Here is a 23,252-nt window from a genome sequence, read left to right on the forward strand (position 1 = left end):
TTACAGAAAAAGATGTAACTAAGCTATATATATATGCATACAAAGAACCATAGCACAGCAAAGAGATATCAGAGAGGAAGTTAAAGGGTTAAGTTACTTGCCAATTAAGCCTTAGCCGTAAGCAGATCCAAGTTTCAGAGCAAAGGGTCTCCCTGGGTGGTATATTGATGTTACAATTGGGAGATGTCTTCAACTTAACTTTTTAGGCCTGCTAGCCTGTGTTTTAAAGTCCCCCAGCAGGGAGGTGGCTCTGAATTAGAACTGACCAATACTCTGTTTAGGGAGGGATCATCTGGCGGACTCTGAATTAGAACCAACATCTTCATAATCCATGATATGAAACATAGTGGACAAACTGACTTGAGGAATGTTCATTTAATTCTGTCACCTAGCTGCTAGGTTTTATGAGGTTACAATCTCTTCAATTCCTGGGAAAAGCTGCCTTATCTTGGTTACAAAGTGAGAAATTACACATGTCCTTGGGCAGCTAGTCTCTGTCTCTCCTGGGGGGCTTTGTAGCTCTGGGCCCCCTGCTGCTCTACCTGCCAGTGACACTTTCAACACACACATATCTGTCACTGTGCCTCTCAGGAAGGGAGGGGGAAGGAGAATGAGAAATGAGAGACACAATATATACTTTGTACCAAGATGGAGGTGCCTACAAAATGGTTGAACTGTGTACTTCACTGTGTTTTGCGCAGTTTTTGCGACAAATCCTTCTGAAAATTTGATATCTTAAGGCAAGATCATAATGTTGTGGTCTTCAAATAAAGTCCTATTTTCTTCTGATTGCTCTTAAAGCGGTAGTAAAGTCGTTAAAAGTTAATGTTATAGTGTGATAGCATGCACCACATACTAGAACATTATGAGAGACTTATCTGAAAAACAAAGCCCTCCAGCACCACGTTGTCACCTCTGACAGGGATTCCATCTTCACCTGGTCTTCCTTCCAGGTGTGCGGGCTCCAGCTTGAATGGCTGAACTGCAATAACGTCACTCCCGTGGCACAGAGTTCTGAAGGGTTGGCATGAGTATGCTGTCCCTTAACCACTTCAAGTCCGGACACTTTCACCCCCTTGCTGTCCAGACCAATTTTCAGCTTTCAGTGCTATCACACTTTGAATGACAATTGCGCGGTCAAGCAACACTGTACCCATATGAATTTTTTAGCATTTTTTTGAGACATAAAACTTTATTTTGGTGGTATTTATTCACAACTGGGTTTTTTTTTTTTTTTTTTGCTAAATAAATGAAAAAGTCCAAAAATTTAGAAAAAAAAGTGTTTTTCTTATAAAATTTTGCAAATAAATAATCTTTCTTCATTAATCTTGGCCAAATTTATTTAGTTATCTTTTTAGTAAAAAAAATAACCCAAATTAGTTTATAACCAAAAATTATAATTAAAAACATTTTTTTTATACATTTTTTTAAATTTTTTTATATTATGTTTTTTTCCCCAACATACTGTCACCCTAGCAGTACAGTGTCACCATAGTGACACTGTACTACTTGTTGGGGGTGATGAAGATTTTTTTTAATTTTTTGTTTTTTACACTGATTGCTTTTACACCCATAAAGGCTGTAAAAGCAATAATTGCTCCTTCTCTTTGGCTGCATTCTTGCAGCCATTGAGAAATACTGTTCGAGCTGTGATTGGTCACAGCTTGTCACTTGGTACAAGGCTGTTGTTAATTGCCTTGTACCATGTAATCTCTGTGATCATTCACAGATTTCACACGTAGTAAGCAATGATGTCAGAAGTGATCACATGATCGGGACATCACACAGAGGTCCCGTACAGTGATCGGTGTTCCGCTGTTTTCTTCCGGGCACCGGATCACGGAGCTGTGCACTCCCAGGGAGTGCACACAAGCAGGGAAGTCGGAGGACATTTATAAATGGCCACCCACCCCTGCACTGCTCCCGTCTGGTCGTTTATGTACATGGGACGGACAGGAAGTGGTTAAGAGTGCATACGCCAGTAATGTCACCAAAATCCAAGGAGCACCTTCAGGCTGTCTAGCAGCAAAAATGACGCATCTAATTTTCTGACTACTTGTTACGTTTTTGGAGGCACTGCAGCACCAAGACAGTGGAAACATCCACAAAATGACCACATTTTGGAAAGCAAACAACCCAAGATATTTTCTAAGAGGCATAATGAGTCTTTGGAAAAGTCATTTTTTTTGCCACAAGTGAAAATGCGGAATACAAATGTACGTTGTCAATTATTAAGATATGTCTAGCACACAGCATGGACATACCTAGATTTACACTCCAAAACACATTCTGCTACTCCTCCCGAGTATAGGGATACCACATGTGTAAGACCTTTTCATTGCTTGTATTGATTGTGTACCTGACATCATGTGTATCATAAAAATCAGCTAACACTGTTTAGAAAACAATGTACTGTAATAGTCGCCTCTGTACGAGTGGTTAGGGATTTTATATCATAATGTAGCTTCACTTACAGCAGTCCTTGTTCCTAAAAGCCAAGCAGGCCTAATCTACTGGTACGTGGCCACCCACATAGCACAATACTATGTTCACTGGCCAGGAAGTACATGAGGCTGAACAAAGGGTACCTGTGATTCCAATAGGGCAGTTGTCCAAAAAGGATTGGTGAGACCCGCAGGAACGTACACAGTGGGACATGCAAATGGGTCAGTATTGTGCTAGAGGCGAGGTCCAAACATAGCCAAAGGATCATTCCATTAACAGGCCAGGATCAGTTCAGGCAGGCAGAAACATGGTCAGTATGCAAGCAAAGAATCAGTCCAGGTGGCAAGTGGAAACGTAGTCGATAAACAGGCTGGGGTCACTTTAGGCTGAAGGCAGATATGTGGTTGCTATGGATGTAAAGGGAGTCCAGGCAGCAGGCAGAAATGTGATCAATTAACAGGCCAAGGTCAATTTAGGCAACAGGCAGAGACATGGTCAGTATGCAAGCAAAAGTTCTTTCTAGGTGGCAGGCAGAAACATAGTCAATTAACAGGCCAGAGTTAGTTTAGTGCTGGTACAAAAAGCGGACAGAAACGTGGTTGAGAAAACCGACAAATGGTCGGTACACAGAACATCAGATGCAGGCAGTCAGACATAGGAAAAACACCTTCACCATACCTTTACTAATATTGTAGGGAGATATGGTAGTGATGGAAGCATTCTACTATGCAGGGGCTTGGTTGTGGGAGACATCTGGGACAACAGTAAAGTGTGTCATGCCTTATACCATCTTTGGTGCGTATACACAACATTTTTTGGAAGTCTTTGGCCTGTTTCAGTATGAGGGTTAATATCAGGAAAGTGTCTTTCATGCAGTCTGCATACTGCATCAGAAGAAAGGTTAACAGATGCCTTGCTTGTAAATTAAGGCTGTTACAACCTCCTCCTAGTAGATTGGGAAGGAGTAATTTCTTCCTGAGGCCCTGTAGATGACATAGTTGTAAATGGCCAATTGGTAAAGGTAGATATGCACTTTTTTATACAGTGAATGGATTTTCTGGTTGCAAGGTAGGGTGTCATCACTTGGTAGTTTAAATCTATACCTTCCATGAATGAATTGTAGTCATATATGCATTTTGCACTGAGGTGTCTTTGTGGATGGAATAAAGAACATAAGCATCCGACTTATCCTTATATATAAGGGCCCAAATTTCTTCATTGCGCAAACATGCTGACCCTTCCCCCTTTTCAGCTTTGCAGTGACCAGTCTTTGTGGTAGGCCCTTGGCATTTGTTTACACAGTACCCCAAGTTACAGTTTGCTGCAGATAAAGATGTCGGAAAAGTGTCAGGGTGGTGTAAAAATTGTTCACATAGAGATGGTATTCCTGATGGAATAAGGGTGACATATGATCCCTTTTCTTGCTTGTGCCTTTATACATTCTATTGGCCAACATTTATGCATGTTGATGTGCTTTGCCTCTTTTTTTATGCACAAAGCTCCTCTCCTGAACACACAAGTAATGTTTTTTTTCCTGCCTCTAAACTCGACTAAACCCCTATGTGTGCATGGACACATGGGTTGACATGGAGGGGCGTTTAGAGGCAGAAAAAAAAAATGTTTTTTTTTGTTTTAATTCCTTTATTTTCAAAAAAAGTATATAAAAAAAAAAAATTACAGCTTCAAAAAACTTGCCATGCCTCTTACTAAATACCTTGGACTGTCTATTTTCCCAAAATGGGTCATTTGGGGGTATTTGTACTATCCTGGCGTTTTTGGGCCTCAAGAAATGAGATTGGCTGTCAGTACATAATGATTGATCGATTGTCAGATATATATATACCATGGTTTGTGGACTCTATAACTTTCCAACAGACTAAATAATATACACTAATTTGGAGTATTTTCACCAACGAAATGTAGCAGAATACACTGTGACCTAAATGCACGCAAACTTTTATAACAGAAACGAAAGAAAACACGTTTTTTTTTTCCCAAAAGTTTTTTATTATTTTTCAAAAGTTTCGTTTTTTTTCAAAAGTTTCAGTTTTTTTTTGTTTGTTTAGCAAAAACTAAAAAAACTCAGCGGTGATTAAATACCACCAAAAGAAAGCTCTATTTTTTATGGGTACAGCATTGCATGACCCCTCAATTGTCATTCATTGTGCAACAATACTGAAAGCTGAAAATTGGCCTGGGCAGGAAGGGGGTAAAAGTGCCCTGTATTGAAGTGGATATGAATGCATGGTTGTGCTGAGGGGAATGATATACAGTATACGGCTGATTTAGAGGGAAGCCATAAAGGATTTAAAAATGCCTCTGGGACATTAGTATAAGCTCTAATCCTTTGTAGCCGATGTGAAACTCAACTTTGTACTCAACTTTGTATTTGTACTTTGCCTTTCATCTAGATGTACTACGCTGCTGGTGCTTTTCACTTCACCAAGATAAACTGTGCTGCTGGTGCTTCCTGTTGCTGTTCAGTACTCCTGATTCTTTTTGTTGGGACCCTTTCATCCTTTGAATCAGAGGCTGCTACTGATCACATGCCAAATCTGACAGTGAGAACGCTTCCCTGCTACTCTCACCTGTCATACTCAGAATCTAAAAGATATCCTCACTTTTAACCTTTTTTTGAGCATGGTGTTCAGGGCACTAGTTCTGGCTGGCAGTCTGGCTATGCTGGTTCTGGTGACCAAGTGTGATGGCGATCAGGTACAGTTGTTGTTTGCACTGGTACAGATGTTGCTGGCTGCACTGGTGTCACTGTACTGGTGTGACAGTAATCAGGTGCAGATACAACAGGAAGAAGGGTCTGCCGCACACCAGAGGATTGATGATTATAGTGTGTATTTATTGATCCATAGGACACACAAAACACCAGGACATGAATATAGGACTTCTTAACGCGTTTTACACGATCACTTGATTAAGTACAAGACCATGTAAATGCATTAACAGGACCTGTATTCTTGTCCTGGTGGTTTGTGTGTCCTATGGATCAATAAATATACACTATATTCATCAATCGTCCGGTGTGCGACGGACCCTTCTTCCTATTGTTTCGTGTGTGGTGGCGAGCCAGAGCCTACACCTGTTGTGGATTGATCTGGATTGTTTGCCTGAGCGGTATACCTCTGTTCTTTGGAATCAGGTGCAGATGTTGCTGACTGCCCTGGTTACTCTGATACAGATGATGCTGGCTGCACAGGTGACACTGTAATAGTGTGACCAGTGATCAGGTACAGATGTTGCTTGCTGCACTGGTTATACTGGTACACATGTTGCTGGCTGCACTGATGACACTGTGATATGTGTGGCTAGCAATTAAGGACATAGTGGATGGCTGCACTGGTGTGTGGCAGTTTACACTGTTACGGCTAGCAGTCAGGCACTGTATATGGCTGCACTGGTGTTTGTTTCCTCAGTAAAATCACAGATTGGCTCTGTCTCTTCTCATAATGTTCTCTGTGTGAGAGAAAACAGAGCTGATGTCTGTAACAGACAGCAGTTTATATGGTACAGGGTACAGGATGGCGTAAAAATATGGATAAAACCCCTGCTAGGTTGCCATTGGGGGAGGTTGCCTTTCATTTTCTGTCCCAGAGATGGAACAGGAAGTAAGAGGAAATCTCCCAAACTGAGGTGAATTCCCATAGACAGTTGTCTCCTTTCCCTTAGAGCTTGTTCTGAGAACAACTTTAACATTTTGAATCTCCCCTCATTTTCTTTCTCAGGACAATAGCCACTAGTACAAATAGAGAGGTGAATCTTCTTGGTGAACACAGACAACAATAAAAACTTAACAGAAGATCTAACCCTTCGCTACTGTATCTAAAACTCAAATAGAAATGTTTTGTTTAAAGGTGCACTTAAGTGGGTTTTCTGGAGGACAGGATGAGTAGCAGCAAAACTACATATATATACTAAAACTGGATCATCCAGAATCTGTCTAGAAACCAATGAGCTTCCAGGATTTATTGTCAAAGTTTAATTGAACAAACTGAAGTTAGAAACTGGTTACTATGCACAGCTGCATAATATTCTGAGTGCTCCAGCTTTAGTAACTCTCCCCCCATTGTCTTTGAGTGTTACTTCAAGAACTAAAAGCAGGACTAGGAATATATGTATATATTATGTAATATATATATCCCAGAAAAAGAACAATTCCCGACTGTGGCCTGAATCAACATGCTTCTTTTTATGCCTTGCGGTTATCGGTATGGTCACCCTAGTGACATCTTACAAGAGCAGGAAGAATCCCCTTGTATTAGCTTCTTTGTCCAGATGGAAAAAATATTTGGTGGTTGGTTGTTGATAAACATGTCTGTTCTTAACCACTTGCCCTCCAGAGGATTTATCCCCCTTTCTGACCAGGCCATTTTTTGTGATACAGTGCTGCATTACTTTAACTGACAATTGTGCGGTCATGCAATGCTGTACATAAATTAAATTTGTGTAATTTTTTCCCCTACAAATAGAGCTTTCTTTCGGTGGTAGTTGATCACCTCTGCGATTTTTAGTTTTTGCGCTACAAACAAAAAAATACTTTTTGCTATAAAATATATCCAATAAAAAAAATAAAATTTCTTTATAAATTTAGGCGACAATGTATTCTGCTACATGTCTTCGCAAAAAAAATACGTGTAAATTAATTGGTTTACATGAAAGTTTTAGCATCTGCAAATGGCGGTATATATACAGGTTTGTTTTTTTTATATTTGTAATGGCGGCGATCAGCGACTTATAGCGGGACTGTGGTGGGCATTCTGACGCTGGGTGGGAACTGATTTAACTGCCACTGACATCTCCATTGACACTAATACAGTGATCAGTACTGCCAAAAATTGCTGACACTGTACTAATAAAACTGGGCAGGAAGGGGTTAACATGGTGCGATCAAAGGGTTAACAGTGTGTTGTGCGTGTTTTACATTGTGTGCGGTTTTACTTAGGAGACATGCTGCTTTGTATCTCCCTGCTGTGCAGAGAGATACAAAGCAGCATGTCCATGCTGATAGGAGAGAAACTTGTTGTTTACACACAAATCTCTCCCCTGTCAGCTTTGCCGACGATCATAGCGTCCTGGTCGGGACTTGGTGATTGACATCCCCAGCAGCCAATAGTGGCTCAGGTTGGGCAGCTATAGGACATCTGCTATAGGGCGGTGGGCAAGCGGTTAAGGCCTGGTAGAATGTAAAAGATGTACAGCTGGAAATTAAGTGTATGCTGTGTGTACAACCCCTGGCAAAAAGTATGGAATCACCAGTCTTGGGAAATGTTCATTCAATTTTTTATTGTGTAGAAAAAAAAAACAATCACAGACATGCCTCAAAACAATTTTCATTTTACATTCCTACCTTCTGGCTTTAACCGCTTTTTGACCACCCTATAGCAGAAATACTGCTGCAGGGCAGCATAGGTGCGCAAAATCACGTGCATATATACGTGATTTAGCATTTACGCACCGCCATTCATGGCTACAGTCGTCAGTCACCGAGTCCCGGCCGGTAATTAATGGCTGGCGCCTTGTGATTTCTGAAGATCTCCGATGGGGGGAAGAGAACTGTTTGGATTTCTAACAGTTCTCCTCCCTGTCAGCTCGGGCACACTGCTTTGGATGGCTGGGCACAGCACAGCCATCCAGAGCAGTGTGATTACAGTGATGCACACTGACACCGCCCTCTAGTAAAACACTTCCTGCACACAGTTAACCCTTTAATTGCCCTTCATGTTAACCCTTTCCTGCCTAGTGCCATTAGTACAGTGCTTTTCTTTTTTTAGTACTGATCAGTGTATTGGTGTCACTGGGTATGTCAGTGACACCAAGTCAGTCCCCCCCCAGTGTCAGAATGCCCGCCACAGTCCTGCTATAAGTCACTGATCGCCGCCATTACTAGTAAAAATCAAAAATGAAAAAAATCCCAGTTTATATACCGCCATTTGTAAACACTATAACTTTACACGTATTCAGATTTCTTTTAGCAAAGACATGTAGCAGAATACATTTTGGCCTAAATTTATGACGAAATGTGATTTTTAAAAAATTTTTTACCGGACATTTTTAATAGAAAAAAGTAAAAAATATTGTTTTTTCTTTTCCTCAGAATTGTCGGTCTTTTTCTTTTTTATAGTGCAAAAAAATAAAAAAAAGCACAGGCGATCAAATACCACTGAAAGAAAGCTCTATTTGTGGGAAAAAAAGGACGTACATTTCATTTGGGTGCAGCGTTGCATGACCACGCAATTGTCAGTTAAAGTAACGCAGCGTCGTAGTGCCAAAAAATGTCCTGGTCAGGAAAGGGGGTAAATCCTCAGGAGGCAAGTGGTTAAGAAACACTTAAAAAATAAAAAAGAAAGAAAACTGTAGTCAATTGCAACTGTTTTTGCAGATCAAGCAGAGGAAAACAATATGGAATCACTCATTTCTGAAGAAAATATTAAGGAATCATCATTGCAGTTCTAAAACAAACATCTGCATCAGATTACGTCTGCTAATTAGTCTGCAGTTAAAAAAAGAATGCTTGCACACCTTGGTGAGCTGTTGCACTAAGTTGATTGACATGAATCATTGCTCCAACATGAGAGATGTCAGTTGAAACAAAGTAGAGAAGGGTTTATAAAACTTCAAGGGAAATCATCACGGAATGTTGCAAAAAGATGTTGGTTGTTCCCAGTCAGCTGTGTCTAAAATCTGGACCAAGTACAAATACAATGGGAAGGCTGTAAAAGGGAAGCATACTGGTAGACCAAGGAAGACACCAAAGCGTCAAGATAGAAAACTTAAAGCAATATGCCTTGAAAACAGAAAATGCACAACAAAACAAATGAGGAACAAATGGGCAGAAAGTGGAGTCCTCAGTGTCTGTGACTAAACTGTAAGACATTGCTTAAAGGAAATGGGATTTACATACAGAAAGGCCAAGTGAAAACCATCATTAACACCTAAACAGAAAAAAACAAGGTTACAATAGGCTAAAGAAAAGCAATCATGGACTGTGGATGACTAGATGAAAGTGATATTCAGTGATGCATCACAAATCTGCATTGGGCAGGCTGATGATGCTGCAGTTTTTGGTTGGTGCCATTCCAATGAAATGTATAAAGACGACTGCCAGAAGAAAATATGTAAATTTCCACAATCATGGATGATATGGGGTTGCATGTCAGGTAAAGGTACGGGAGAGATGACAGTCATTAAATCTTTAATAAATGCACAAGTTTATATTGAAAATGTGGACACTTCTTATTCCATCAATTGAAAGGTGTGGTGATGATGACATAATTTTTCAGGATGATAATGCATCTTGACATAGGGCAAAAGCCTTAAAAACTTTCCTTTAAGAGAGACCTGTAATGTCAATGGCATGGCCTGCAAATAGTCCGGACCTCAATCCAATTGAAAATCTATGGTGGAAATGAAAGAAAATGGTCCATAACAAGGCTCCAACCAGCAAAGTTGATCTGACAGCTACAATAAGCGAATGTTGGAGCCGAATTGATGTAGAATAATGCTTGTCAATAGTTAAAGCCATACCTCAGAGAATTCAAGCTGTTATAAAAGCCAGAGGTGGTGCAACAAGGTACTAGTGGTGTACTGTAGTGGGTTTTTTTCATGATTCTATAATATTTTCCTCAGAATTGAGTGATTCCATATTTTTTTTCCTGTGCTTGATTTGCAAAAACAGTTGCAACTGACTACAGTTTTCATTCTTTTTTAGTTTAAGTTTTTCTTAAAGCCAGAAGGTTGGAATGTTAAATGAAAATAAGTTTGAAGCATGTCCGTGATAATTTTTTTCCTACACAAACAATTGAATGAACATTTACCAAGAGTGGTGATTCTATACTTTTTGCCAGGGGTTGTATATATAGACATAGTATCCTGCAAAAGCCTCACTCTCCATCACAAATGGTGGCGCCATTACAATTAGTTTTGGTTTAGAACGTGACAGAAAGTGTGTTGGGAGTATATGAGTTTTGCACATACCCATTTAGTACTTAATTACAAATTTATTTTATGTGTTTACTGGGTGTTCCCTGGTGTATGCTTTTAGTAGTAATGCATTTTTTTTTGTTCATTGCAGAATTCAAGATGGATTTATTATATTTCGTTGGTGGAAAATGTATAACCCTAAGCAAAAACAACACGGTAAGTATATACAAATTTAATATGGAGATGTACTGTCATTTTGAAACTGTGTTGCTTTTATTTAAGACCCAGTTGTGGCCTCTGAGTCTGCCTTAACTATATACAGCTTGTTTGCCAGTGTCCAATCTCCTCAAGGCCAGCCCAGTATAACTCTTCACTGTATCATAAAGGCTCAGTTTTTTGATAGTGTCCTTAGGAGAACCTCTCTGCTCTGAGAGAAGTAAACTATTTCATACTTGCATAGTTGGCAAGGTTGAACAGACACCAGTCCATCCTACCGATCTATGTTTGTGCCATTATAATTTTCCATATTCCTGTACATTTTGCTTGCTAAGAAACCCATCTGAAATTTTTTTGGAATTCATCTACACTCTCCACTGACACCAACAACTGTGGAAGGAAGTTCCACATCCTTCAGCATCTCATCCAACTTCATTGTGGGGCCACATTTCTTTTTCTAGAGACCTTTTCTCTCTTTTGTTTTTTTCCTGAAATGTTTTCCTGTTAAGGTTCTTCAGAGCTACTGTGGTTCTTTTTTGCAGCTCGTATGCAGATTTGCTACTCCTCTACTTTGCCCTAGGGGACTGTAACTTGACCCCACCAGCAGGAAGATGTTCCAGCTTATAATGTTGCCCTCAGGGCATTGGCGATAGTACACCCGCTTACTGGAACCCTGTCCTTTTAGGAAGTATGCCCACTAGGAACATGGTCTTCAATGGAATCCAAGCTGCTCATTACCATCCTGGAGCTCAGAGCAATAAGGATAGCGCTGCAGCCCTGAACCCTTTAAGGACACCCAATCTGGGTGCAATCAAACAATGCCACAGCTGTGGCCTACATCAACCACTGAGGAGAGCACTAGGAGCATGTAGCCAGATCATCTCATAGACGGAGACTTTGTGGTTCACATTGGACAACTGCAAATCAGATTACCTCACCACTGACCTCTTCAACATGATATTTTAGAGATGGGGGATCCTGGATGTGGATATCCTGGGCCCCAGATTTAAAGTGGTAGTAGTCTTTTTTTTTTTTTTAACTTATACAGTGAACATCTTTTAAACTTGCATGATTTAGGAGATATAATGTCAGGGATCGCCGCGACGCTGGTCCCGGCACAGGCGCAGTGCGCCGTCTCATGCAGGGATGTGGGCACTAGGTCCCGGCCAGCCGCAGCAACGGAGTCTACCAGGTACACCCACCAGTGGTAGAGGAGTCCGCCAGAGGCTCCAGCAGGGTGAGAGCCTGATGTGAGGAGGCTGGGAGATCCCGGTGGGATGGATGGATGAATGAGCAAGTGCACAGTCAGACAAGCCGAGTTGGTAGCCGGGGGGGGTCGGTGCGGTACAAAGCAGCAGGCAGAGAATGGTCGGGTCACATGCCAGGTCAGTAACAGGAGGTCAGATCTATAAAGGGGCATTCAGGAGCGAGGTCAGGCAAGCCAGGGCTCAGGACAGGAGAAATCAGCAACGTCAGGCAATCCGGATCAGAAATACTCACTAACAGATTCAGGAACACAGGTAACAGGAAACGACCATTCGGCAACCAGTGACAGCACAAGGGGAATTTAAATACCGGCGCGCACCCGCGAACGCCAGTGCGCATGCGCGGACTCCGTCGCCGTGGCTGGCCAGGACCTAGTGCCCGCATCCCTGCATGAGATTGCGCCTGCCCCGGGACCAGCGTCGTGGCGATCTCTGACATATTCACACTAAATGCAGCCAGTGACATCACCGGTTCGTGGGCTCTGAAGGGACAGCATACCTGACGGGGTGAAGATGGAAGCCCTGTCAGTGGTGACAGCGCACCGCTGGAGGACTTCCTTTAAGATAAGTACTTCATAATGTGCCAGTATGCGATGCATACCAGCAGATTATGCCATTGTTTTGCATGTTTAAAAAAAGGCAGAGGTTACTGGCACTTTAACCACTTGAGCTCCCGAGGATTTACCCCCTTAATGACCTGGCCTCTTTTTGCTACTCGGCGCTGCACTAATTCAACTGATAATTGCGCGGTCATGCAATGCTGCACCTAAACAAAATTTACGTCCTTTTTTTCACACAAAGCTTTCTTTCGGTGGTATTTGATCACCTGTGAGCTTTTTATTTTTCACGCTATAAACAAAAAAAGACCAAATATTTTGAAGAAAAACAATATTTTTTACTTTCAGCTATAAAAAATATATAGTAAACTCAAAGTTAGTTATAAATTTAGGCCAAAATGTATTCTGCTACATGTTTTTGGTAAAAAAAATCCCAATAAGTGTACATTGATTGCTTTGTGTGAAAGTTATAGTGTCTACAAACTATGGTATAGATACTGCAATTTACGACTTTTTTTGCTATACAGCGCTGCGCTAGTTTAACGGACAATTGCGCGGTCATGCAATATGGTACATAAATGAAATTTATGTCCTTTTTTTTAACACAAATAGAGCATTCTTTTGGTGGTATTTGATCACCTGTGCACTTTTTATTTTTGGCGCTATAACCAGAAAAAGATTTGAAGAAAAACATTTTTTTTTTAAACAATATTTTCTCATTTTGGTCATAAAAAAGATCTAAAAAAACTAAAATTTCGGCATAAATTTAGGCCAAAATGTATTCTGCTACATGTTTTTGGTTAAAAAAATCCCAATAAGTGTATATTGATTGCTTTTTGTGAAATTTATAGCGTCTACAAACTATGGTATAGATAATGGAATTTACATAGCTTTTACTTTCTGACTGCCCATCACATTTCTTGAGGTGCTAAAATACCAGAATAGTACAAGCACCCTCAAATGACCCCTTTTCAGAAATTAGACACCCTAAGCTATCTGCTGAGAGGCATATTGAGTCCATGGAAGATTTATTTTTTTTCCACAAGTTTCTGGAAAATGACAAAAACTTTTTTTTTTTTTTTACACGAAGTTGTCATTTAAATGATTTATTTCTCGCACAAGCCATGGATATATGTGGAATTACATTCTGCTACTTCTACTGAGTATCATTGGTGTCATTGGGGAGAATAGTGCCCCATCATTGGTATCAGTGGGGAGAAAAGTGCCCCATCATTGGTATCAGTGGGGAGAAAAGTGCCCCATCATTGGTGTCAGTGGGGGAGGAATAGTGCCCCATCGTTGGTGTCAGTGGGGGAGGAATAGTGCCCCATCGTTGGTGTCAGTGGGGGAGGAATAGTGCCCCATCGTTGGTGTCAGTGGGGGAGGAATAGTGCCCCATCGTTGGTGTCAGTGGGGGAGGAATAGTGCCCCATCGTTGGTGTCAGTGGGGGAGGAATAGTGCCCCATCATTGGTGTCAGTGGGGGAGGAATAGTGCCCCATCATTAGTGTCAGTGTGGAGGAGGAATAGTGCCCCATCATTGGTGTCAGTGTGGAGGAGGAATAGTGCCCCATCATTGGTGTCAGTGTGGAGGAGGAATAGTGCCCCATCATTGGTGTCAATGGGGGAGGAATAGTGCCCCATCATTGGTGTCAGTGGGGGAGGAATAGTGCCCCATCATTGGTGTCAGTGGGGAGGAGGAATAGTGCCCCATCATTGGTGTCAGTGTGGAGGAGGAATAGTGCCCCATCGTTAGTGTCAGTGGGGGAGAGGAGCGGCTGCTCCTTCTTTCAGTTCGGCAGCTTAATTTTCGCGGGGCCGTTCGGCTCCGCCTCCTCGCCGGTGATTGGTCGCCTGTGTGCGCTGGTGCCCAATCACCGGTAAGGAGGCGGAGCCGAGCGGCCGCGCGACCATCGAACGGCCGAACTGAAAGAAGGAGCAGCCGCGCTTCCTGGACTGGATCATCGTGGGACCGGGACCGGAGCCAGGTAAGGTACAGCAGCCCCTCTGCCCACCCCTGTATTTAGTGTCCATTGGAGGACACCGCCCCTAGAAAAAGTGCCGCCCTGACACACCGGCTCGCCGTATACCGGCGTATAAGACGACCCCCGACTTTTCAGAAGATTTTCAGGGGTTGAAAAGTCGTCTTATATGCCGGCAAATACGGTAGGTACCAAAGGCCTAGTGTTACAATGTGCATTGGCTAAAATGGTCTCTGTGAGTTAAATAAAACAAAAACCATTGTGGCTGAGTGGTTGACAAAAGCTTTCAGACTAGCAAACCAATACTTCAGATCAAGAGGTCTTGAGCGATAAAGAGTGACTTGTATCCCTGAGCGATAAAGAGTGACTTGTATCCCTGACCTTGAATTCCTCAATGAAATAAAGAGTAGGAGGTGATGTTTTTAAAGTTTGTCCTCCTTAAAAAGGGGGTGGTAAAAAGGGGATAAATTAGTTTAAACTAATTGCTTTAGTGTGTGTTTTTAAGAAGGGATCCCCTTATGCTCTGATTTGTCAGTGTTGTTGCTTGGCATTGCCTTTACCCATTTGCCCTCCAGAGGATTTACCCCCCTTCCTGACCAGGCCATTTTGTTTGTGATACGGCGCTGTGTTACTTTCACTGACAATTGCGCGGTCATGCAATGCTGCACCCAAATGAAATGTGTCCTTTTTCCCCACAAATAGAGATTTCTTTCGGTGGTATTTGATTGCCTCTGTTTTTTTTTTTTTTTGCACTATAAAGAAAAAAGACTGACAATTTTGAGAAAAAAACAATATGCTTGATATATTGCTATTAAACATGTCCAGTAAAAATTTCAAAAAATCTAATTTCATCATACATTTAGGCCAAAATGTATTCTGCTACATGTCTTTGCTGAAAAAAATCCCAATACTTGTAAATTAATTGGTTTACATGAAAGTTTTATAGTGTGTGCAAATGGCTGTATAGATACTGGAATTTCTTTTTAATACTAGTAATGGCGGCGATCAGCGACTTATAGTGGGACTGAGGCGGGCATTCTGACACTGGGGGGGAACTGACTTGATGTCACTGACATCCCAATGACACCAATACAGTGATAAGTTCTAATAAAAAGCACTGACACTGTACTAATGACACTGGGCAGGAAGGGGATAACGTGGGGCGATCAAAGGGTTAACTGTGTGCTGTGCTGTGTTTTACAGTGTGCTGTGTATGTACATTACTGTGTAAGTACATTGCTTTGTATTGCTCTGCTATGCAGAGCAATACAAAGCAATGTGCAGGAGCTGACAGGGGAGAGATCTGTATTGTTTACATACAGGTGTCTCCCCCTTCGGTGATACATGGCGATCGCCGGGTGCCGGCGGGGAATCACCGTCCGAGACCCGGTGATCATCAGGTGAGGCCACCAATGAGTGCGCGGGTAGGGCGCCCTACCCAGAAATGCAAAATTACAAATATATACGTGATTTTGCGCACTCCTGCTGCCCTCTAGCGGTATTTCTGCTATAAGGCAGCGGGAAAGTGGTTAAAGAGTATGTAAACTCAATATTTCATACTCCTGATATGTGCCTACTGGACCATGTGCTTGTGTGAAAAAGTATCCTGTTCTCTTTGTGTTGCTTCCTTTTGTGTGAAATCCAAGATGTTCCTGCCAGTCCCTCTGCTTTTCTGTTAAAAACTGACCACACTGAACAGGAGAACACACCGTGGTCAGTTCTCTAACTATGCTGGGAACTCAGCCTGCTCTCTTCCAGTGATCAGACCTAATACAGCCCTTCACTGGGGAGACCAGTGCTCTGCTGTGTCTCCTCCCCCAGCTCTTATGCAGCTGAGAACAGAGGGAATGTGATCACTTATCAAAAAGAGGGAAAAAGTATTTATAATATTTTTTTTTTTACCTTTCCTTTCTATTTTAAACTGGATGGGTTGTTTTACAAGGTGAGGGTTTACATATCCTTTTTTTTTTATTATATAGTCATATCTTATTTTGTTCTTTATTGCTGAGTGGTTGGATTTTTTTAATGATATTCATGGTCGTGAATAGTTCCAACAGTTTTGAGATTAAAGACAAGTAAATAAATACACTAATTATCCAGTTAAAATTGAATCTTGATAAAGGAATGAGGATTTGGTTAATATTGTTCTTCTCATTGATTCTGAATTACACAACAGCAGCTGTAAATCCCCAGTGTGAAGTGTTTACTTAGTGTGATTGTCTGTGGTTTTGACCTCGGTCATGGTCATGAGGAAAATTTGTCAGGGAAAAGAACAAAAGTACTTGAGATTAATCCTGTTATTTAGAGTTACAGGGTTTAGTAAAGGATTTATTATTATGCAGTTGATGATGCACTTCCTTCATATTGTACACAAATTGCTGTAATATGAGGACTGCAAGTATGCAGCCAGCCGCCAAGAATTCACTACTTTGTATACAAGGTATATTAATATGTCTTCACAGACATTTGCAATAATCACTCAAAAACAAAAAACATCCGTAAAATTGTAATATGGGGGTGTGGCTTCTAGAAACCTGTTTCTAGCATTCCTCGGGATAAAAGTAAATGTGATTACTGGTCTTGTTGGGGAGTTTTACAGAGTTCTCTGTCTGAAATTGCTTTGTCTCTAACAATTTTCTTTTCTAAAACAATTAAACCCAATACTTTTTTATAAATATTTGCAGTTTCTAAATCAGTTGATTACCAGCGATCACTGTCAGAGAGGAGGGCTGCTTTGTTTACCAACAGTCCTTTTTCCTGTGAGTTTGGGCACACTGCTCTGGATGGCTGAGCAGAGCCATTCAGAGCAGTGTGCTTACAGAGAAGAACACACCCCCTGCCCCCTAGTAAAACACTCCTGTCACACAGTTACCCTTTGATTGCCCCTCATGTTAACCCATTCCTGCCCAGTGCCATTAGTACTGTGTCAGTGCATTTTTTTTGTAGCACTGATCAATGTATTGGTGTCACTAGGGATATCAGTGACCCCAGGTCAGAATGCCCGCCGCAGTCAGTCCCACTATAAGTCGCTGATCACCGCCATTATTAGTATAGAAAAATTAATTTACATGTATTGGGATTTTTGTTTTAGCAAAGATTTGTCGCAAAATACATTTTGGCTTAAATTTATGACAATTTAATTTTTAAATTTTTTTACTGGACATATTTATTAGCAAAAAGTCAAAAATATTGTTTTTTTTTCTCAAAATTGTTGGTCTTTTCAACTTCTTTAACTGCTTCCTGACTGCCCCATAGCAGAAATACTGCTACAGGGTGCGCAAAATCACACACACACACACAAAGGTGATTCACACTGCTTGGTTTTCACGCTTCTCCCAGATAGCGTCAGATTGCCCGCCAGTACACCAGTAATCACATTTAACCCCTTGATTGCCAGGAACACACTCATGCACAATAAACCTCCATTGCTAGTATAGTGTCTGAATGGATAAATATCTTTGATCAGATCAGCACTATACCAGCGTTCACATTAGTATAGTGTCCCCAAAAACGCAGTGTTAGCGGGATCAGCCCCGGCACCTGCCCGCACCTGCGTTTAGCCCCTACGCTCACCCCCCCCCCCCATCCCAGCAAATGCACTGTCAATAGGTCACTGTCACTTGATACATTGCACACAGAACTGCAGTGTTCGCAGAATCAGGCCTGATCTCTGCTAGAACTTGCCCGTAAATTTTGATGATTCTTGTATGCAGTAGTTCAAAGGCAGATTTCTGGTATGGGAAAGCGGAAGAGACCCGCAGTGAGATCATCCAATGCCACAATTGAAGGTAACCAAAAAATTCTGCCAGACTCCCGAAGAGAATTCCAGGTAGGGAAGGACCAAGAAGTCAAAAAGTGTCGCACCTGCAAAAACCATTGGCCACCCACCAAGAAAACGCCCTTGGTTGATCTAAACCCGGTGGGAAGAGAGGGTTGTTAGTAATTGGGAGCAAAGGCAAGAAAGGTGACATCAGGCCACTGGAGTAACGTACCGACTCCCACACTTGTAAGCCATGGAGCAAAATCGGGCTCAGTGCCATAGGGCGCAGGGCAGGGGGAAGCCATAGAAGCATCGATGTTGCGATAGGGGCACAATTATTTCCAGCAGGACCCAGAGAGGAACGTCTGAGGAAGCATGCAACATAGACAGCGGGGCAATCTGGCTTGCCTGATAATACTTAGTTACATTAGGCACCCCAAGACCACCCTGGAGTCTATGAACAAAAAGTGTATTTCTGTAGACTCGGGGGCGCTTATCAGCCCAGATAAAATGCATAATCTTCACCTTAATCACCCGAAGAAAATGAGGAACCTGCACTGGGAGGGTGCGAAAATAGTATAACAATTTAGGCAAGATGGTCATTTTCACTGAATTAACCCGTTCTATCCAAGACAGGTGCGGAAATTGCCAAGAATGCATGAGAGAGGACACAGAGCGAAACAATGGATAATTTACAGCAAACAACGAGTCATAGGTGGGGGTCAAGCGAATGCCTACAGTTGCAAGAAAAAGTATGTGAACCCCTTGGGATTACGTGGAGTTTTGCATGAATTGGGCAAAAAATGTGCTCTGAACATCAAGTCACAACAATAGAAGAACACAGTCTGCTGAACATAATACTACATAAACATTAGATGTTGCCATGATTTAATTGCACATAACATGTAAACATTCACAGTGCAGGGAGGAAAAAGTATGTGAACCTTTGGACTTAATAACTGGTTGACCCTACTTTGGCAGCAATAACCTCAACCAAACGTTTCCTGTAGTTGCAGATCAGACCTGCACAACGATCTGGAGTAATTTTGGACCACTCCTCTTCACAAAACTGTTTCAGTGTAGCAATATTCTTGGGATGTCTGGTGTGAATCGCTCTCTTAAGGTCATGCCACAGCATTTCAATCGGGTTGAGGTCAGGACTCTGACTGGGCCACTCCAGAAGGTGTATTCTGTGCTGTTGCAGCCATTGTTTTGTTGAATTACTTGTATGCTTTGGGTCATTGTCCTGTTGCATCATCCATCCTCTGCGGAGCTTCAGTTGGCGGACAGATGGTCGTACGTTTTCCTGCAAAATGTCTTGATAAACTCTGGAATTCATTTTCCCATCAATGACAACAATCCGTCCAGGCCCTGAGGCAGCAAAGCAGCCCCAAACCATGATGCTCCCTCCGCCATGTTTTACAGTGGGGATGAGGTTTTGATGTTGGTGTGCTGTGCTTTTTTTTCTCCACACATAGTGTTGTTTGTTCTTCCCAAACAACTCAATCTTGGTTTCATCTGTCCACAGTATATTTTGCAAGGAGTGATGTGGAACACCCAGGTGCTCTTTTGCAAACTTCAAACGTGCTGCAATATTCTTTTTGGACAGCCGTGGCTTCCTCCGTGGTGTCCTCCCATGTACTCCATTCTTGTTTAATGTTTTCCTTATTGTAGATATGTCAATAAAAATGTTAGCATGTGCCAGAGATTTCTGTAGGTCTTTAGCTGACACTCTGGGATTCTTCTTTACCTCATGCAGCATTCTGCGCTGTGCTCTTGCAGTCATTTTTACAGGACGACCACGCCTAGGGAGAGTAGCAACAGTGCTAAACTTTCTCCATTTGTAGACAGTCTGTCTTACCGTGGACACATGAACATCAAGGCTTTTGGAGATACTTTTGTAACCCTTTCCAGCTTCATGCAAGTCAACAATTCTTGATTGTAGGTCTTCTGAGAGCTCTTTTCTGCAAGGCATGGTTCACATCAGACCGTGCTTCTTGAAACCAGTAAACCCAAAACAGGTGTGTGTTTTTTAAGGGCAGGACAGCTGTCAGCAACACTTTCAATATCATCACACTGATTGGAGTCAAGGTTGGCTCACTCCTGGCTCCAATTAGCTCTGGGAGAAGTCATTAAGCTAGGGCCTGACATACTTTTTCCTCCCTGCACTGTAAATGTTTACATGTTATGTGCAATTAAACCATGGCAACATCTAATGTTTGTGTAGTATTATGTTCAGCAGACAGTGTTCTTCTATTGTTGTGACTTAGATGACGTTCAGAGCACATTTTATGCCCAATTCTTGTAAAACTCCACGTAATCCCAAGGGGTTCACATACTTTTTCTTGCAACTGTAGGTATTCAAGAGAAGAGGAAGGCCATTTGTAAGGGAAGTGGGATTGTAGGCGCGAAACCAAATCTGAGGCCAAAGTAATATTGAGAGCAACAGTTTTATCCAAATTAATACAGAGACCCGAAATCAAGGAGAAGCTCTCATGAACCTGTTGAAAATTTGGAAGCGTCGTCAGGGGATTAGTGAGAGTCAAGAGGACATTGTCCGCAAAAAGGTTCAACTTGAACTCCTATCCTGCGTATGGATCCCCCGATACATTACAATCGGTCCGGAGCGCTAAAGCCAGCAGCTCAAGCGCCAGGGCAAAAATCGCTGGGGACAGGGGGCAGCCCTGTCCCATCCCTTGCTAAATAGGAAAGGGATCTGAGAAATACCCAGCATATTTAACAGAAGCTGAAGGGGAAGAATACAAGGCTTGAATCAAAGAAAGAATAGAATCCCCAAAACCCTAATGAGACTAGCACAAACTGCCGATATTCCCAGGATAAAGAATCAAAGGCTTTATATATGTTTAAGGACAGTAAAAATCCCAGGATTTTCTGCTGTTGAAGAAAATGTATAAGATGGACCACCTTACGAACGTTATCACCCGCCTGCCTCCCAGGGACAAAACCTACTTGGTCCCTGTGGACCAGACTACGCAAATATTTATTGATACGAAGACTAAGAATCTTGCCCAATATCTTCAGGTCTTCATTAAGAAGAGAAATGGGCCGGAAGGCTTGCGGTTCCTGCACATCATCGGTCATTTTAGGAATCGTGGAGATATGAGCTCTAAGCGCATCTGGAGAGGGCAAAGAGCCCTGTCATAACTCATTAAAATAGTCAGCCAAGAAGGGCGCTAACAGGGATGCACATTTCTTATAATAGAGACCGGAAAAGCCGTCGGGATCTGGGACCGTTGAAATTTGATAGCTTGGAGCACTTCTGATACGGTGACACCAGCGTTGAGGGCCATCTGCACTGCCTTGGATAATTCAGGAAGTCGGAGATCTTGGAAGAATGCCTCTGCCTGAGCCACAGGGAAGGGATCTGGTTTAGCGTAAAGGCCCGGAAGGAAGTCTGCGAAACGGGAGAGACAATCTGCTGGGGATTAGAAGTACTGTATAGCCATCCGCGGGAAGTCGCAATCGGATCGATTTCTGTGGTTTCACCACAGAATTGAGTTTCCTGGCCATCATCAGACCCGGCTTATTAGCACAGGAATAAAATTTGTGTTTGTTCCAACGCAGGGCCCGTTCCGCCTCCGAAGAGGCAAGTAGGTCCAATTCTGCCACCAGAGCGTCCCATGCGCGTTTATGGGCCGCGGATGGAAATTTCTTCTAACGAGCATCCGCAAAGGCCAGTAGAGAATGAAGCTCCAAAAATCAGCGCTCCCGCTTCCGAACCGCCGCCAGCTGTATAACATGACCCCGCACCGTGTCTTTATGCGCCTCCTACAGGGGCACTGCCGAAGAGACAGATCCCGAGTTTTCTCCGAAGTATGTGCGTGAGAAAGATTCTATTTGTTGGCAGATAACCTGAGTGGTCATTAGAGAATCATTAATGCGCCAGTGAAAGGGGCGCCGTACCGACCCAGAGAGGGCAAGGAGGAGTACGGATCATGGTCCGACCAGGGCGAGGAGGGAATAGCTATCTGCCTGACGAAGGGAAGCTGCTGGACATGCATGAATATGTGGTCAATTCTACAAAAACTGTCATGAGGATTGGAATAGAATGTAACGTCGCGCTCAGTTGTGTGAAGTTCACTCCAGACGTCCACCAGTCCTGCCGTCTGCAAGAGAGAGCGCATACTTTCCTCCAGCACTAAGTCGTGAGAAGGGGCTGCCCCCCGGGCATAGCGCCTATCCAATGTGGAATCCAATCCAATGTGGAAGACCCTTAGAAACAATGGTGCAAAGATGAGAAAAGAATTTATGCTGAAAGCGATTAGGCGCGTAGTAAGAGACAAAAGTAACTTCCTGGTCCCAGAGGGTGCCCTGCAGAAGCAAATACCTGCCAGTGGGGTCCGCTATATTCCAAGCACAGACAAAAGGGAGATTGCGTTTGAAAGCTATCAGTACACCCCGGCGTTTCTGAGGAGTCGAGGCCGTGTAAAAGGTGTAGTAATGAGGTGAAAGATACCGTGGAGCGGAGGACTGAGAAAACCTGGTCTCCTTTAAACATACCACGTCGATTTGTTGCGATTTGAGGTGTTGAAAAACTTTAGCTCGCTTCGGAGGCGAATTGAAGCCTTGAACATTTTGTGAGTGTACTTTCAGAAGGGGAGAGGCCATAGCAGTATTAGCACAGCACACTCAGCAGAAAAAGCATACGTCGGCCAACAATTTCCACTCCCAATGGCGATCGGACCATGGCGTCCCGAAACCCTGCATAAAAGAAAAAAAGAAAATGACACAAGAAGTATATACAACAGTACAATCGTGTCACGCCAGTGGTGACATGCATCCTCCTACACTTGAAGGATACCAGTTGGGGGTGGCTCTATCACCGGACACATGGCTGCAAAGGGACACATCAAAAACATAAGCCCTCAGGGGGCAAAAAGGCAATAAACACAATATAACGGGGTAGCAAAGTAATAGAAAAAAATATGAGTTCCAGAAGTGAGAACATCCGCAATAACATCCCCATAGAAACCCAGCTAAACTAGGGGGCCAACCCCCTCCAGGAGGACGACTACAGGCCGCTGTGGTACAACACAACACAGCCCAAGTGGTCCCCCACCCACCTCCCAGTAGGA

General features: G+C 42.6%; 1 protein-coding gene across 11 annotated transcripts in view; it reads left to right on the forward strand.

Moving 5' to 3' along the window:
• The window catches only part of BLTP1 (bridge-like lipid transfer protein family member 1), a 478,785-nt gene that overhangs the window by 75,049 nt on the left and 380,484 nt on the right, over positions 1-23,252 (forward strand). For all 11 annotated transcript variants that reach the window (XM_089672161.1, XM_089672163.1, XM_089672166.1 and 8 more), the window contains exon 5: positions 10,529-10,593. In XM_089672161.1, coding sequence (XP_089528287.1) covers positions 10,529-10,593 — 65 coding nt within the window. The remainder of the gene's footprint in view (positions 1-10,528; positions 10,594-23,252) is intronic.

This window comes from Staurois parvus, unplaced genomic scaffold (assembly GCF_062004578.1).
Source record: "Staurois parvus isolate SC_StPar_1 unplaced genomic scaffold, SC_StPar_1.0 ptg000122l, whole genome shotgun sequence".
Lineage (NCBI taxonomy): Eukaryota > Metazoa > Chordata > Amphibia > Anura > Ranidae > Staurois > Staurois parvus.